We start from the raw sequence: 15,987 nt of genomic DNA, 5'->3' as shown, positions 1-15,987 counted from the left end.
TGAAGACAACATCAACATAACATGTTACACCGGGGAGCAGCTAAGAGTTTCATGGCTGAATGTGAGGCATTGAGAAATATCAGACATCGAAATTTGGTCAAGATCTTAACTGCATGTTCAAGTATTGATTTTGGCGGCAATGATTTCAAGGCTCTTGTTTATGAGTTCATGGACAACGGGAGCTTGGAAGAGTGGTTGCATCCATCTACTGGGACTGGAGAGTTAACAGAAGCGCCCAAAATTTTAAGTCTTATTCAGAGGCTTAACATTGCCATTGATGTTGCTAGTGCATTGGATTATCTTCACAACCAATGTGAAACACCAATCGTTCATTGTGATCTCAAGCCAAGTAATGTTCTTATGGATGGTGACCTGACTGGACATGTTTCCGACTTTGGGCTGTCAAGGTTTCTCTCAGAACCAACCACGAGTGTTTCTAGAAATCAATCAAGCTCCATTGGAATTAGAGGATCGGTTGGCTATGTTGCACCAGGTAATTTTCCTCATATGCTTCAGAATTTTGTCTTCCCCTGTTTTACTGTAACATATTTCAAAACAATGAGCAATTTGATTTAGGCACAGATGTAGTGACAAATATTTGTGGTATTGTTTAAACTGTAGAGTATGGTATGGGAAGTGAGGTATCTACATACGGGGATATCTACAGCTTTGGCATTCTCTTGTTAGAAATGTTTACGGGGAAGAGACCCACTGATCACATGTTCAGTGATAGCTTGAATCTTCATAATTATGTAAAGACAGCTCTCCCTGAATTGGTTTCAGAGATTTCAGAATCACTACTTCTTCAAGAAGGCACCACCAATGTAGCTGAAGCTCACAGGCACAGCCGATTGAGTTTGAGAGCACAGAAAATTGAAGAGTGCTTGACTCTGATACTTGGTATAGGAATTGCATGTTCTGTTGAATCCCCCACAAACAGAAAGGATATCAGTGATGCTGCATCTGAATTGCAATCCATTAGGCGCAATCTTCTCAACTAGAACCTTTCAAATTATTATATTTTGTGATGGCTAATAAATTGTTGTATGGTTCTTGTATTCTGATCTGTTTTGTTTTTGAATTCTCTGAAGTCCTGTTGCTACCATATTGGATCTTGAAATTTGCATGTTAATGTACTGAGATGAATAAAGAAGAGTACTAATGCTTATTGTAAATATGTATCCTAAATCGAAACACGTACATGATCCCATTCGGATCAATGAATCAAGCTGGAGCTGTCATGAGCTTGATCAATTGTATTGCAACATCCTGACCATCATTCAGTTGTGTTGTGATTTTGCATATATTTTTACCAATTGAGCATGAAATTGATATTGAGCATGTCTTTTGTGCTGTGTGTGATTTCAGTGTTTCTGCTACAGTTTTGGGAAATAATTAAAAACGAACAGTACTATTGTCTAAATTAATGTGTCTCAATCAATCCAGTGTAAATCAGTTTTGTCTAATTAGATGAAAGTCTACCCCAAAGTCCATATGTGATGCACCTTCTTATCAACCATAATAGATCATGCTAAGATTTAGAAAGAGTGACTCTGCAAAAGGCAATTAAGTTGAGACTTTCGATCTGGTAACGACATGCCGTGACAATGTCTTTTTCTTTAGTAATAAACGTGTATTGGAAGAGAAATTGCAGATGCCCTGTACCAACGAAACTCAGGGAAGAAATAACCGTGGGCTTATACACTTCTTTTCTGGAAAATAAAGGTGCACCATGCCAATGTTATGAACCTGCGTTGTTATGTAATCATTGCACTTTCCTATGTCCCTTTGGAAAACCAACAGCTATAATTAATAAGAAGCGAAGAGTGAAGTAATTTTGTCATGTCTATAAATTGATTTGTCATACACCTCACTTGGAACTTACCAATTTCAGAACCATATACCACTTTCACTTAGAACTGGAAAGAAGATGTAAGAGACCCACCAAAGAATTTAGGTCTTATTCAAAGGCTCGATATTGCCATTGATATTGCTCATGCACTGGATTATCTCCAAAATCGTGGTGAACAACCAATTGTTCACCGGGATCTCAAGCCAAGCAATGTTCTCCCAAAACTAACCACAGTACTGCTTCTGCAAATCAATCAAGTTCTGTTGGGATCAGAGGATAAATTGGTTATGCTGCTCCAGGTATTTACTTGTCCTAAATATGATTCACAGTTTCCTTTCTCTTGCTTTTGTCTTACACAAGTACAAACGTACAATTGTGGTGACAAGTTTTAGCATTCGTTGTAGAGTATGGTATGGGAAATGAGGTATCCACATATGGAGATGTCTACAGTTTCGGCATTCTCTTGTTAATTGTTAGAAATGTTTATGGGGAAGAAACCAACTGATCACATGTTCAGTGACGGCTCGAATCTTCATAATTTTGTGAAGACCGCTCTAGCACAACATGTTACAGAGACAACAGATTCAAGATTACTTCAAGGAGATACCGACTATACTAAAGAAAATGTAAAGCTATTGAGTTTGATATTTGAAATTGGAATTGCGTATTCTGCTGAGGTCCCAAGAGACCAGATAGATGTCAGTGACGTTGCATCTGAATTGCTTTCCATTAGAGACCGTCTTCTTGCATCAGAAACATCGGAAAGTTTTCTGCTGTGTTATGGGTTGGAGTAGCTTAATGCTTCATCATCTCTTCTTTTTCTTTCTACAATTCAACTGCTTTGGAGTCATGACGTCTAGATAGGCAATTTAATTTAGAAAACTGTCTTAAGGCTAGTGCTGATGGGTTTCGGTATATATGAATCCCGGATAGATTTTGCGTGTGCCTAAAATCTTTCACCTCTCCCATCCCTATATCCAAGCTAATAGGGATCTCAACTTTCCATCAGACCATTTCTTGGTCTTTCACTCTTTCAAAACATGAACTTTGTGATGATGCGGACTTCAAACATAGTCAACACTGTTAAAAGATAAACAGTATGCTTTTGCGTACAATCTGGAAAGGGATCAAGAGGCGAAAGTTGAAACAAATCTTTCTGAGATATTGCCTTTCTATGATGTTTATGGAGCTAAACTTGGGCATATGCATGTTGGATGTTGTAAACGTCCCGTTTTTATATCAAGTGATTTAAAATCATCTTAGTAACAACTTTCTAATCGTATTATGGTCTCCTACAGCTTTGACATGTAAAGAGTATCTGAGTTACTAACTAGTATACTAACCAACTATCACACAATTACTTTATCCAGATTCTTCTATTGAGAGTGAGAGGATTGGAGTCGTACGTGCGGGCAAGGCCTCTCTGGTTCTCCTCTTGTCCACAGAACTTTGAGGTCACCTCTCATCTGTCCCAAGGTTAAGAAGGTACCTGCAGAACGTAACTAGCTTATATTACTGCTGCTCATGTTATGAATAATTTAGCGCAGAAAGGTCAGAGGCACACTATGCATGTTACTGCCAGATTATCCAAGCTTAGAATCTTACCAAGTGTGAATGGAACTATGTATAACAAAGCAGGTTGGCCATGTCCATCCATCAAGTTCAAAGCCACATAGGTGACCAGGAGACCTGCAGTGCGAATTGCCAAGCAATTATTAAAGACGAAACCAATGATGTAAATATCTGGTGGCTTGCTAACCAATTGCATATATTCGCTAGAATAGAGCACTAGACTTTCTACATAAACATAACAACTATTATATAGAGAAAAACAGGGTCACTTTGACAGTGGACAAATTGCTTTGCTCCTTAAGTGGCTTTCCCCAAACTTCTCTCTCTATCTTTTGCAGGGAAGTTTTCCCTCTGGTGATATACTGCACTCTATGGATGCAATGCATTTTTCCATGAAAACTTTATGTCATTATGTCCTAAAATATCTTAATTTTTCAAATAGCTCATATATGCTCCACACATTATCTCCATTGAGCTCTGTTTACCATAAACACAGAGAAATTTATAAACAAGAGTTATTAAGTCGCCCAAAATTTATTAGATGCCTCAATTAGTGCATTTTATGAATGCCAGGTGCTACATTGGCTTAGCAAAGAGAAAAAAAGTGCAACGTGTCCCAAAATTTAGCACATTACATACCTGCACCATAAGCTGTCATTGCCCACACAAAGTAACCCGTTCGAAAAGTCTTATTTGTCAACCAATCATACCTGTAAAAGTTACTGTCACGATTTAGTATCTGTTTGGACGATGTGATAACTAATGAAGTGTAACTGTCATGATTTAGTTTCAAGTCCCATGTTTTAATCATTAATTGATCCAAGTTTTGTGAATAACACAGTAACTCCCAAAATATCTAATCTGTTTAAGGATATCTCTATTTGTGTTTGGCCCAAACTCTAGGTTACTTGACCTAGTGGTAATAGGATTTAATTAGAAGGATCTAGAATCCTAATCAATGTAGAATTACTTTCCTTGTATGATTGAGATTCTATGCATTGTAATCCTCTATATAAAGAGGCTCCTATTATCAATGAGAACACACAGAAAATTCCTCTCAAATTCAGTTTCTCTACAACACGTTATCAGCACGAAGCTCTGACCCTGATTCCAAAAGTCAAAACCTTAAAAAAAAAAAAAAACAAAACAAAAATTCAGCCGCGCGCGTCAACAGGTCAGCTAGCCTTGCTAGCTTTCGCCCGGATTAGCCACACCTACCTCTCGTTGCTGCCTGCAGATGCTAGCCTCGCTAGCACAGCCCTCCCGCGTCGCTGCTAGGCCGCTTGCACAAGCCTGCCGCGCAAAGCCTCACCCAGCGCATTCCACTGTGCCCAGCCAAGCGCAGCAACCCGCTGCCGTGCCTTCTGCACAGCGCCCCCGCGCCCAGACGCATGCCTTCTGCCTGTCGCCGCCACCGCACGCATCTGTTTTCTGGTTAGTCTCACCAGCAGAAAAAGAAGAAGAAGAAGACGAGGAAGAAGAGGAAAGAAAGAAGAAAGAGATGTGGGCCCCAGAAAGAAGAAAAAAAGAAGGGGAAGCCCACGTGCTGGGCAGAAGAAGAAGAGAAAAAAAAAAGAAAAAGAAAAAAAGGGGAGGCCTACGTTAGCAGAAGAAGAAGTAAAGAAAGAGAAGAAAAAAGGAGAGGGCCCCGCGGCCACTCTTTGGTCAAAAGCAGCAGAAAGAAAAAAAAATGGGAGAAAATAAATAAAAAGGCCTGCAGCGGCCCAAGTCAGAAAAAAAACAAGGAGAAGAAGGATGCGGCCCATTTTGATCAAAGGATTCCCAACCTCCGGCCCATTTTTGTCAAAAGGACTTTTCAACCACCCGCAACCAATATTTCGACCAATCTCTTGACGACTTCAAAAAGAGGTATTTTTTATTAAACGTTTCTGCTTTCTGTACTTTCAATTTCTCCTCTTTTTCTCCGGGACTTGCAACCTCCCTTCTTCTACCCCCTTTCTTCTTCATAGGGGAGACCAAATAGCCGAACTGTGGGGGTTCGTGCTCACTCCAAGCTTGGTGCTTGTTGAGATCTCCAAACTTAGAGTTTGTAGAGAATTTACGATCGACCATAAACATCATTGTTTCGATCTAATCCAACCCCTCTTGGAATCGAATTTCTTGGAAGCGACTACGCTCTGAAATTCCTAATTTCTTGGAAGCGACTACGCTCAGAAATTTTATATGTTTTCGTGGTAGCCCTTTACGCTCCGAAACTAACCCTAATTTCTTGTTCTCTTTTAGGATGAGTAACCTGAACAAATTGGACTTTGCTCCATTGGGAACAACTGGCTCTGGATATCACAGGTGGGTTCGTGATGTCCGCCAGCATCTCAAGGCCGATGGAATCCTAGATACGATTCTCGAGCCTAGCCAGGACGTGCTAACTGTTGAGCAAGCTCAAGCTTTGGAGCAGCCTTAGAGGCAAATAAGGCGAAAGCCATCATCCTGATGACTCGTCATATGGATGATTCGCTCCAGTACGAGTGTATGAATTAAGAAGACCCCATAAGGCTGTGGGTCTCACTCGAAGAAAGATTTGGCAACGTCCGTGACTCCCATGCTTCCTGACCTAGAAGTGAGATGGCATAGCCTCCGCTTCTGTGATTTCAAGTCAGTTCTTGACTACAACTCGGAAGCACTTCGCATTAAATCCTTAATGGAATTCTGTGGTAACGAGATCACAGATGCGATGTTGATTGAGAAGACTCTCTCTACTTTCCCCGTCTCTGCATTGATGGTTGCTAAGAACTATCGAATCGATGTTAATGCAAGACGAATCACAAGGTTTCATGAGCTCATTGGAGCTATGAATGTCGCTGAAAAGCATGACAACATCCTTGTGAAGAACTATAATTCGAGATCCGTGGGAACAGAGCATATTCCGGAATCCAATTATAGTCGCGCCCTAAAAAGAGGGCGCCAAGAGCGAAACCCTAATATTAGGGATACTTCTGGACGTTCTGGTCCATATAATCGCTCTACTTGGGAAGGTAACCGCCAAAATAGGCGAACACGAAACCGAAGAGGTAATCGTGGAAAGAGAGAGGGAGGCAACGCCTCTGGCCATGTTGGTGGCGCCACCAACACTAAGAGCCATCTAAATGACGCTTTCAAAGCGCCTCAATCAATGGAGTTTGAGCAAAGAGATGTATGTTCCCGATGTGGAGTGTCTGATCATTGGGCACACATTTGTAGAGCTCGTGAAGAAATTGTCACCGCCTACAAAGCATATTGTGAAGCAAGAGAAGCTCACTATGTGGAACAAGAAGATCAAGAAGATGATCTAGAGTAAAGGGTTAAAGACTACAAATTTGGCTGGGATCAATAGATCGCCAATTCTGTTTAAGTCTTTATTTTCCAAGAGATGTAGGCAATTGCCATATTATTTTTGTAGTAGATGCCTATGGTTTAGTCTTTCTTCAAAGTAGGCGTACTCAATGTAAATGTGATGTCTAGGAAGGTTTTGAGATAAGTGGTAATTAAGCGAGCTTTGCTCCACCGACATCTCCCTACTCACCTGGTCACATTTGCGTTGGAATTACCGAAAGAAGTTAGACGACTACCATTGTTTTGCATTAGCTAAGCATTTGGATTAGATTCTCCTAATGGTTAAGAGACAATGATGTACTCCGTTGGCTTATGAATAAAATTTTGAGTTCTTTTCATTATGACTCCATTTTGATTCATGAGCATGTTACCTTGTGACTACGATGGCTGGGCCATCAGTATTAATTCAAGGACATGGAATAGCCCAAGTCTCTTTGCCAAATGGCACCTTGATTAATATCACAGAAACTCTCTACGCTCCTAGGGCAACTCGCACCTAAGGATAGCCAACGGATTCCATGCGAAAACGCATATAGAGAACGGAAATGAGTTCCTTTGCAATACCTCTAATGATTGCGAACAAAGGCGCATCTTAGAGAAGTTTATGTGTCTCTCTAGTGGACTCTATGTCACTATTCGAGCTATTAAATCCAATAAAGTTATGAGAGAAGATCTCTTGGATTTAGACACATATTGGCTTTGTCTCGACAGGATAAGTCACCCTGGTCATGATATGGTGATTCGTCTACTAAAGACTTCACATGGACACCCTCGAGCGAAATGAAGCAAGAATCAAAAATTGATTCCTGGACTTAGCAAGACCGCAACAATTGCAGCATCTGGCGCTGCAGCTGTCTTGGAGCGCCATACGGCCGCCCACGTCCCTTGTGACAACGCCATATTTGGCGCTACCCATGGCCATGACGCCATGGATGTAAATCCCCATGGTTATAACGCCATGGATGCCACTTCCCATGGTCATGACACCATGATGGGTGATGTAGTCACAAACTTTGCTTCAATATGCGTTTCAAACGCTCAGGCCCAACCAAAACTCTCCTTGGTTGCTTCTAAGGCCTCTCGCTCATTTTACAAAGCCATTTCCTTAGGAAGATTAGGGCTGAGACCGTCCTATGCAAAGGATATGAAAATACTCATTATGTTCTTACATAGAATCCGTAGGGATTCTGTGGACTGATTCTACCAACTTGCGGACGTTTAAATATCTCATGATGTTGGTTGATATGCAAACACGCTGGTCACGTGTTGTGCCATTGTCCACTTATAATGCTGCTTATGAAACACTCCTAGCACACATCATATGACAACGGGCTCACTCCCCGAATCATCCTATTCAGTCAATTGGATTTGACTATGCTAGTGAGTTTACATCGAAGACTTTCGATAGTTATTGCATTTGGGACTGATGTTGGACATTATATTCCCATGAGCACACCCAAATGGTCTCGCGGAAATGACTACGATAGTAGTCCGGACATTGGTAATGCGCACCAACCGCCTTATATCCGCTTGGGGTGATGCAATATCGCATGCAGCAATGCTAATTCGTCTACGACCCACCGCCACTCAATGTACCTCTGCGTTACAGCTAGTGATTGGGTACAAATATCGTACTTATGCATATTTGAGTGTGCCATTTATGTGCCAATTGCGCCGCCACAGCGCTCTATAATGGGTCCTTACAGACGAATGAGCAACTCAGTTGGATTTGAGACTCCAACAATAGTCCGCCACTTAATGCCCTTGCATGGCGATCTCCTTACCGCTAGATTTGCGGATGTCACTTTGATGAGACAGTCTTCCCGTCGTTAGGGGGAGATAAGAACACAGATGTTCAGCAGGAACGACAGGAATTGTCGTGGCCTAACCCCACTATGTCTCATCTCGATCCCTACTAAAGTGACGAGATCACACAAATATGCTGCAAACATGCCTGCAATGATGGACGTCCCTACGAGAGGACGTAGCGCCACCCTACACAGAGGTAGGCATGGCGCCAACGCCATAGAGAGTGGCACTCTGGCGTTACAGGCCATGGCCCCAACTAGGATGCATGGGAGGCCCGTGGATTCGAAGGATACTTTGGCACATTCCAATCCTTTGATCATCGACACTCATAATCCGTCTCATGAGAATCTTCCGGGTTATGGTTATCGTTGGGGGACGCCTCAACGTTAGAACCCTATTCCTGAGAATATAGAGCTCTATGAAACTTACACTAGTGTACATGTGACGTGGGATAAAAACTCCATCATAATTGATGCTGTAGTCACGCATTTCGTTGCGCATGAGTTTGTTGAGTCCGATGATATCGAACCACGCTCCGTTGATGAATGAATGCCAACGTAGAGAGATTTGGCCTAAATGGAAATATGCGATCCAGGTTAAGATGGATTCTCTAACGAAGAGGAAGGTTTTCTGAGCTAGTGATGCCAACACCTCCTGACATAAAACCTGTTGACTAATGGGTCTTCGTTAGAAAGCGTGATAAGAAAAAGAGATGACAATCTCGCCTTATGGCGCAAGGCTTCTCACAAAACGCCCTGGAATCGACTACGATGAGACATATTCTCTCGTAATGGATGTCATTGCACTCCACTACCTTGTCAGTTTGGTAGTTTCCGAATAACTGAACATGCAGCTTACAAATGTGGTCACTACGTATCTCTATGGGGATCTAGATACGGAATATACATGAAGGTTCATGGTGAAATTCATTTACCCAAGTCAAGTGGCTCTAGACCACGGAGCGCGTTTACAAAGAGGTTGAAACGCTCACTAAAGTGACTACTTGATTGGGAAGGGATATGCCCACGCGTTTCCATAACAAGTTTCAGATTCTATCGCTGTTCATGTTGGACATGATCTTCATTAGAAGCCCTTAAAGAGTTAAGGGAAACCGCTGAACACTTGAAATCCGATTTTGAGATGAAGGATTATGGGAGAACACGATTATGTCTCGGTTTGGAACTTGAGCATCGTGTTGATAGATGCTTAGGCATTTTGACAAGGTCAAACCTTCAAGCACCCCCATGATCGTCCGTAGTCTTGATCTTGAAAATGATCCTCTTCGTTCAAAGGATGATGACGAAGATGCGCTAGGGGCAGAAATGCCCTAGTTAAGTACAATATGCGCATTATTGTACTTAACTCCATGCACAAGACCGGACATCTCATATATTGTGAACTTGTTAGCTAGATATAGCTCTGCGCCAACGCGACGCCATTGGATTGGTGTAAAAGATATCTTTCGATACTTGAGATGTACGATTGATATGGGCTTGTTCTATCCCTACAGAGAGATGATGGATTCGGACCCATCACACACCAGGAACGCCGCCAACATTGGCCTGCGTCCCCTCTCCCCATCCCAAAACGAAGTTAGCGTTTTGGAAGGTTTTGCTGATGCTGGGTACCTCTCTGACCCACACAAAGGTCATTCCCAAATTGGTTAAGTGTTCACCATGGGTAAAGACTGCGATATCTTGGAGGTCTACATAATAGACCCTAGTCGCTATATCTTCGAACAATGCAGAGACTATTGCTCTTCACGAAGAGATTCGTGAATGTATATGGATTGGATCCATAATTACGCATGTTCGAACAATTGTGGTTTGAAGTCTACCATAGATGAGCCTACGAGCATTTAGGATAATGCAGCTTGTTTTGAACAAATGAAGCAAGGCTACATCAAAGCGACAACACCAAGCTTAATCAGCAACAACAGACTCTCCTCAAGATCAAAATGAACTAGGTTCGATTTGAGGACAGTGTGGCAGACTTGCTCACTAAGTCATTGCCTAAATTCCACTTTCGAGAAACATGTTGGTAGCATCGTTTACGGAAGTTATCCGAACTCCCATGACCGTAGTCATCTGGGGGAGATGCAGACATCAGGGGGAGATGTCTACATGTATGGTCTCGAAACGTGAAGGGTGTGTTGTGCTCTTTTTCCCCTTCGACCGAGGTTATTTTTGTCCCACTGGGTTTTTGTTACTCGGCAAGGTTTTTAACGAGGCAACGAGAGAAGCACCGTGTTTGGACAACACAAGGGGGAGTGTTTAAGGATATCTCTATTTGTGTTTGGCCCAAACTCTAGGTTACTTGACCTAGTGGTAATAGGATTTAATTAGAAGGATCTAGAATCCTAATCAATGTAGAATTACTTTCCTTGTATGATTGAGATTCTATGCATTGTAATCCTCTATATAAAGAGGCTCCTATTATCAATGAGAACACACAGAAAATTCCTCTCAAATTCAGTTTCTCTACAACATAATCAATGTTAACATGTTGTTTCATGTTCATTTTATAAATCCCAAAACATATATACAAATATCTAATCAATGGACATATTGACCAATAAAAATAACATAACAAGAAAACAAGTCTCTGAAACATTTATGATCAAGGTTTCAGTTGTAGGGTACTTAAAAGGGATTCTCAAAGACATGTGGTTTACAAATACAAACCTTAGTGAAAAGGCTACAACCAATCCAGGTAAGATAATATCACCAAACCTGATGATGCTGTAGCCACCCCAAGGATCAAACATCCGTGGGATTTTTAGTAGCATTGGGATACCATCCTCTCCACTTTTATCACCACGAGCCACCTACATAGGAAAGATAAATATTTCAATGTCTTCAACTTGTAAAAAAGGTATCAATACCCAAAACCAATCTTTAGGAGTGGCAGAGAAGTTCTGATTTACTCACCACTATCATGACACTCTCATGGAACCACCATTTAGAAACAAATACCCAGAAGATGTCATAAAAAAAGGCACAACCGAGAAGAACTGTTCCAACCTGATTATAGAGAGAGAGAGAGAGAGAGAGAGAGAGAGAGAGATTAGGGAGGTTATCTTTGTGCATTCTCAATAAGGTGTTCAGTATGAATTGCTCCATTGTCTGAATTGCTAATAATCCAACAGAATATTTAACGAATATGAGATATCCTTCGGTCTCCAGTTCACCAAAAAAAAAAAATAATAAATAAATAAGTAATAAGGAATATCTACAAATCAAAGTATAATTGACAAGATAAAAAAAAAATTAGAAAAAGTCATCATGTGTTTTTAACAAAATAAGTGCACAGTAGGACTTGAGAGTATGTTGTTTACAGAATTACAGATTAAACCCAGGAAAAGAATATTAATAGATATGACCTTGCATTTTCTTATATAATCATCAATAGTAAGCAGCACAATAATAGATGAAAAGAAAAATGTTCACATTTTGCTCGACAAAAATCAGAAAAGGAAAAATGATTGTGAATCATCACCTTGAGATTTGGTACGCGAACAATCTGAAGAACGGTGATTATCAGTGCAATACCCTGATTATTTTTCAGCGCAAGTTAGTGTCTACCAAACATATTACAAGTTGAATGTGAAAGATAACGTGCGGCTATCAGTATTATCCATAATAGTATGAAATAAGTGCAGTCCATATAAAACAAAAGGACGAGCGTGATCTGTTTACCTCTCTCAAAAAACAGAACTCTGAAGTGCGTAAGGGCAAAGTCAAACTTCAGGTACCAAATAGCAATCAGTCGTATCATAGGTATTTAAACTATGACTGTTCTACCTTTGGTAATATGATAGCAATACATACATCCAAATGAATCGGAAAAAACTAAATACAGCTGAATTTTTATTATTTTTCTATTTTGCTGAGAAGATAAGAATACGAGATTATCTGCCAACCTAAATTTGAACGGAAAAGCTGAGAACAAATGGTTTATGGGTGATTAGTTAAATTTTCCTACATATGATTATGGTCTTCTCTGCTCATCTTTTTTAATGCTATATCAATTAAGTGATGAAGTTTCCACCCTTCTTCTAAAACAAAGGTTTTCCAATCTCCTTATTACTCAGTAAAATCCAATAAGAATGTACAATTACCATCCACAGTAGTTGATTGCTAACTCCTGGATCCCCTGATGTATAAATACTTCTCAAAATTCTCTTGTGATACACTGACATTGTCTAATTATGAGTTCAGACGTTGCATGACTTAAAAATATTATTCTTGTGAAATATTTGTAATGAAAAGCTTACTGGCTCGGAGTGCAAAAAAAAAAAAATATATATATATATATATATATATAAAAATCAGCTGAATGTAAAACAGGGAAATACAGAGGCAAAATTCACTGCATTAGGTATGGATTTAGAACATTCCAGTGAAAATTTAACCAGATCAATATCAAAATAAAAGATGAGAATTTATTTTCTTACAAGGATATCTTGGCCAATCCAAGCAAATGACACACGGCGATACACTGCCCAAACAACAGCAAATGCTATGCAGAAGGGAGCGACAGCTAGTGTCAAATATGAAACAGCTCCAAAGAAGGGCACCTTAACATATGATTCTCCAGCACGTTTAAACCATCTGAAACTATATTTGCTTAGTTGTCAGCTTCATATTCAGGAGATTTTACAAACAAAACTTACAAGTTTTTAATAAGAGATCAATTTTCATTTAAATTTCTAGAATAATGATGCTTGCTTGCATTCTCACATAAAGCTCATCAGTAGTGTTATCAAAGGTCATTAGTTCTGGAGATCTATGGCATTTAATTTGCATTGCTTCCAAAAAGCACTTCTAAGTAAAAGTGTTTCTTAAAGAAGCACTGGTACACATTGGCAATGCAACCTATGTAACCAGCATTCTTTGGCCCTCTTATAGTTTGGAAGCTAATGACAAAACTATAAGAGAATTCACCAAAAAAAAAAAAAAAAAACAAAACAAAACGAAACAAAAAAATAGAAGAAAGGATACATCCAAAGAAAGAGATAGCATAATAAGGTTATGTAATTTACACGAACGTATGAACGAATTACCTATCAAATTCTGCTTCCATAATAAAGAATGATAAAACAGATCACACTATAGAATAAATGCCAACAGGAAAAAAAAAAACAAAGTTCGTCCCAAAAAAACAAGGTCTAGCAGAATCAAGTGATGAATGGATGTCTAAATGAATTACCCATCAAATCCTCCCCTGCCTCCACCAAAATAACAAATAAAAAATAAAGTGAAAGCCTCACAAAGGCTAAGGGCTAACATGAGAAGGAAAAAGACATTTACCATGATAGCAAGGCCACCAAGCAAGTCTGTAGGCCCTATAAAAAGAAAGAGATTGCATGGTTCAGTATTCACCTCAGAGGACTCGTTGGAAATAATGTTAACTAGTATATGCTCAATTAAGAATTTATAATCATAGAGAAAAAAATCTGTATAATACAAAAACAGGATACCTCTATCCCACCAATGCAAAACAAAACCACCAGAATCTCGATGAACCAGAAGGACATAAGTTTGTAAAACATAACCAAGAAGCATGAAGCAATCACAACAAAGAGAATTGCTTCCATGGTGCTAATCTCCACTAGAGGACTGGCACCTTCACCTTCCACACGTGAAGACTCGTCAGAAGCATCCTGCACACAGCAATTAAGCACCCAGCAAGAATTGAAGCCACATATACAGCACTAGAGTTACAAAATAGCTGCAAAAAGGCATAGCATAACCTTCAATAGCTTGTCATGCTCAATAGCTGCTTCTCTTGCAGTCCATGCAGACCAATAAGAAGCAAATAAGATGGTACCAACAGCCATAAGCCATAAAAATACTTCTGCAATGTCAACCAGTGGACGCAATGGAGAGTATAGCTGCACAGAAACTGAAGAAAGGGATCGCATAGACAATAGTACAAACAAAAGAAAACCCCTCTTAGAAGGTGAAATTATATGCAAATAGTTAGGTGTATATGTGAACAGAAAAGGAAAAGCATACCTATGGAATTGTTCGTTAATCCATTTTCCAAGATTTCACCAATTTTGTTGGGAAGCATAACAGCAGGTATGCCTATCTCGACATCAGGCTCGTCGTCTTCACAAACCATCTTGAAAAGTTCTATAGTGTTGTAGTATATATGACTCATCATGTTGTATATATGAGTCATAGTATAAATGTCTATATCATGTATACAATAGGTACTTGAGTGTATAGATAAGGTACTTGAGTGTATAATGTAGGTATAGAGACTTGTGTGACAAGCTTTATGCCAAAGGGCAACAAGCATGGCAATTATCATCATCACAGCCACCATGTGGAGCTGCAGCTGTAAATCAAGTTGATATCAAGCTTGAGTTTATCTTTGAGCTTTCACACTTCAAATGTATTCCTATAAATACCCTCTTGTATGAGATGAATAAACACATATGAATCCTCATTCACTCAGAAACATTACTCTCTCTATCTCTCTGTTAATTTTGCTTGTCCTTAAACACGTTATCAGCACGAAATTGCTCTAGAATTAGAATCGAAAATTGACAAGAGTAGAGTTCATCATCAATCGAAGTCATTTTTCCAAACCTACAAAAAACCTCCAAACCCTAGCTCATATCAAAGCCCTTGATCCCAGAAGCTCAGAACCGGCCTCAGAACCGCCGGAACTGGCCGGAAAAGGCATGAACCGGCCGCCGAAAAAAATGAACCGCTGCCGAGCCATCTGCCGAGCTGCTGCCAAGCATCTGCCGACAACTTTCCGACAAGTTTCCGACAACTTTCCGGACACTTTTCAGGCCACTTTCCGGACTACTTTCCGGCGACTTTTCGGACACTTTTCCGACCATTTTCCGACAACTTTCCGGCCACTTTTCCGGCCACTTTTCGAACGATTTTCTCGACTTTTTCCAGCGACTTTTCAGTCACCTTTGACAACCTTTTCCGGACAAATTTTCCGGCGACACTATTTCGAGGTATTTCTTATTAAAAGTTTCTGTTTTTTAGTTTGTATTCCTTTTCTCTTCTTTTCAGGGACTTGTAATTAAAAAGCGGAATTATAGAAATTCACGCTAAACGAACTAAGAGCGTTCGTAATCTATGAACTAAGAGTGTTCATAATATTCGGACTAAGAGCGTCCGCAAGCATCAATTTATGACCATATTAAACGTGGGTTCGATTACTTAATAAGCGGAATTGTGGAGATTCACGCTAAATGAACTAAGAGCGTTCGTGATCAATGAACTAAGAGTGTTCATAATATTCGGACTAAGAGCGTCCGCAAGCATCGATTTTTGAACTAAAAGCGGAATCGTGGGGATTCACGCTAAACGAACTAAGAGCGTTCGTAATCAATAAACTAAGAGTGTTCATAATGTTCGGACTAAGAGCGTCCGCAAACATCATTGTTT

At 40.1% G+C, this 15,987-nt stretch overlaps 2 protein-coding genes across 3 annotated transcripts; one reads left to right on the top strand and one right to left on the bottom strand.

The window, feature by feature from the left end:
- The first annotated feature begins 21 nt into the window (after nucleotides 1-21).
- On the top strand, nucleotides 22-1,202 carry LOC133714763 (probable LRR receptor-like serine/threonine-protein kinase At3g47570). Its single transcript, XM_062141017.1, has 2 exons — nucleotides 22-493; nucleotides 622-1,202. The coding sequence occupies exons 1-2, from the start codon at nucleotides 22-24 to the stop codon at nucleotides 999-1,001; spliced, it is 852 nt and encodes a 283-aa protein (XP_061997001.1). The 3' UTR covers nucleotides 1,002-1,202.
- A 1,844-nt stretch (nucleotides 1,203-3,046) lies between these two features.
- LOC133715047 (signal peptide peptidase-like 4) lies at nucleotides 3,047-14,703 on the bottom strand. Of its 2 annotated transcripts, XM_062141363.1 has the most exons (11): nucleotides 14,584-14,703; nucleotides 14,319-14,470; nucleotides 14,046-14,228; nucleotides 13,876-13,910; nucleotides 13,020-13,182; nucleotides 12,062-12,115; nucleotides 11,494-11,586; nucleotides 11,248-11,390; nucleotides 4,064-4,134; nucleotides 3,458-3,541; nucleotides 3,047-3,341 (listed from the first exon to the last, which is right to left on the bottom strand). In XM_062141363.1, exons 1-11 carry the CDS (start codon nucleotides 14,690-14,692, stop codon nucleotides 3,229-3,231), a joined length of 1,200 nt encoding a protein of 399 aa, XP_061997347.1. In that variant the 5' UTR covers nucleotides 14,693-14,703; the 3' UTR covers nucleotides 3,047-3,228. The 2 variants fall into 2 exon arrangements, with proteins under 2 accessions (XP_061997347.1, XP_061997348.1); XM_062141364.1 differs by lacking the exon at nucleotides 12,062-12,115.
- Nucleotides 14,704-15,987: the final 1,284 nt, after the last annotated feature.

This window comes from Rosa rugosa, chromosome 6, assembly GCF_958449725.1.
Source record: "Rosa rugosa chromosome 6, drRosRugo1.1, whole genome shotgun sequence".
NCBI classification, from domain to species: Eukaryota; Viridiplantae; Streptophyta; class Magnoliopsida; order Rosales; family Rosaceae; genus Rosa; species Rosa rugosa.
The sequence above is the reverse complement of the archived record's forward strand: the minus strand, read 5'-3'. Positions and strand labels throughout refer to the sequence as shown.

Excerpts from the sequence above, each read along its gene's own strand:
- LOC133715047 (XM_062141363.1), bottom strand. The coding sequence starts at position 14,692 with ATGGTTTGTGAAGACGACGAGCCTGATGTCGAGATAGGCATACCTGCT. Across the intron at positions 14,471-14,583 it reads ATTAACGAACAATTCCATAG|TTTCTGTGCAGCTATACTCT; the intron begins GTATGCTTTTCC and ends CCCTTTCTTCAG. Across the intron at positions 11,391-11,493 it reads ATGAGAGTGTCATGATAGTG|GTGGCTCGTGGTGATAAAAG; the intron begins GTGAGTAAATCA and ends TTTCCTATGTAG.
- LOC133714763 (XM_062141017.1), top strand. The coding sequence starts at position 22 with ATGTTACACCGGGGAGCAGCTAAGAGTTTCATGGCTGAATGTGAGGCA. Across the intron at positions 494-621 it reads GGTTGGCTATGTTGCACCAG|AGTATGGTATGGGAAGTGAG; the intron begins GTAATTTTCCTC and ends TTTAAACTGTAG.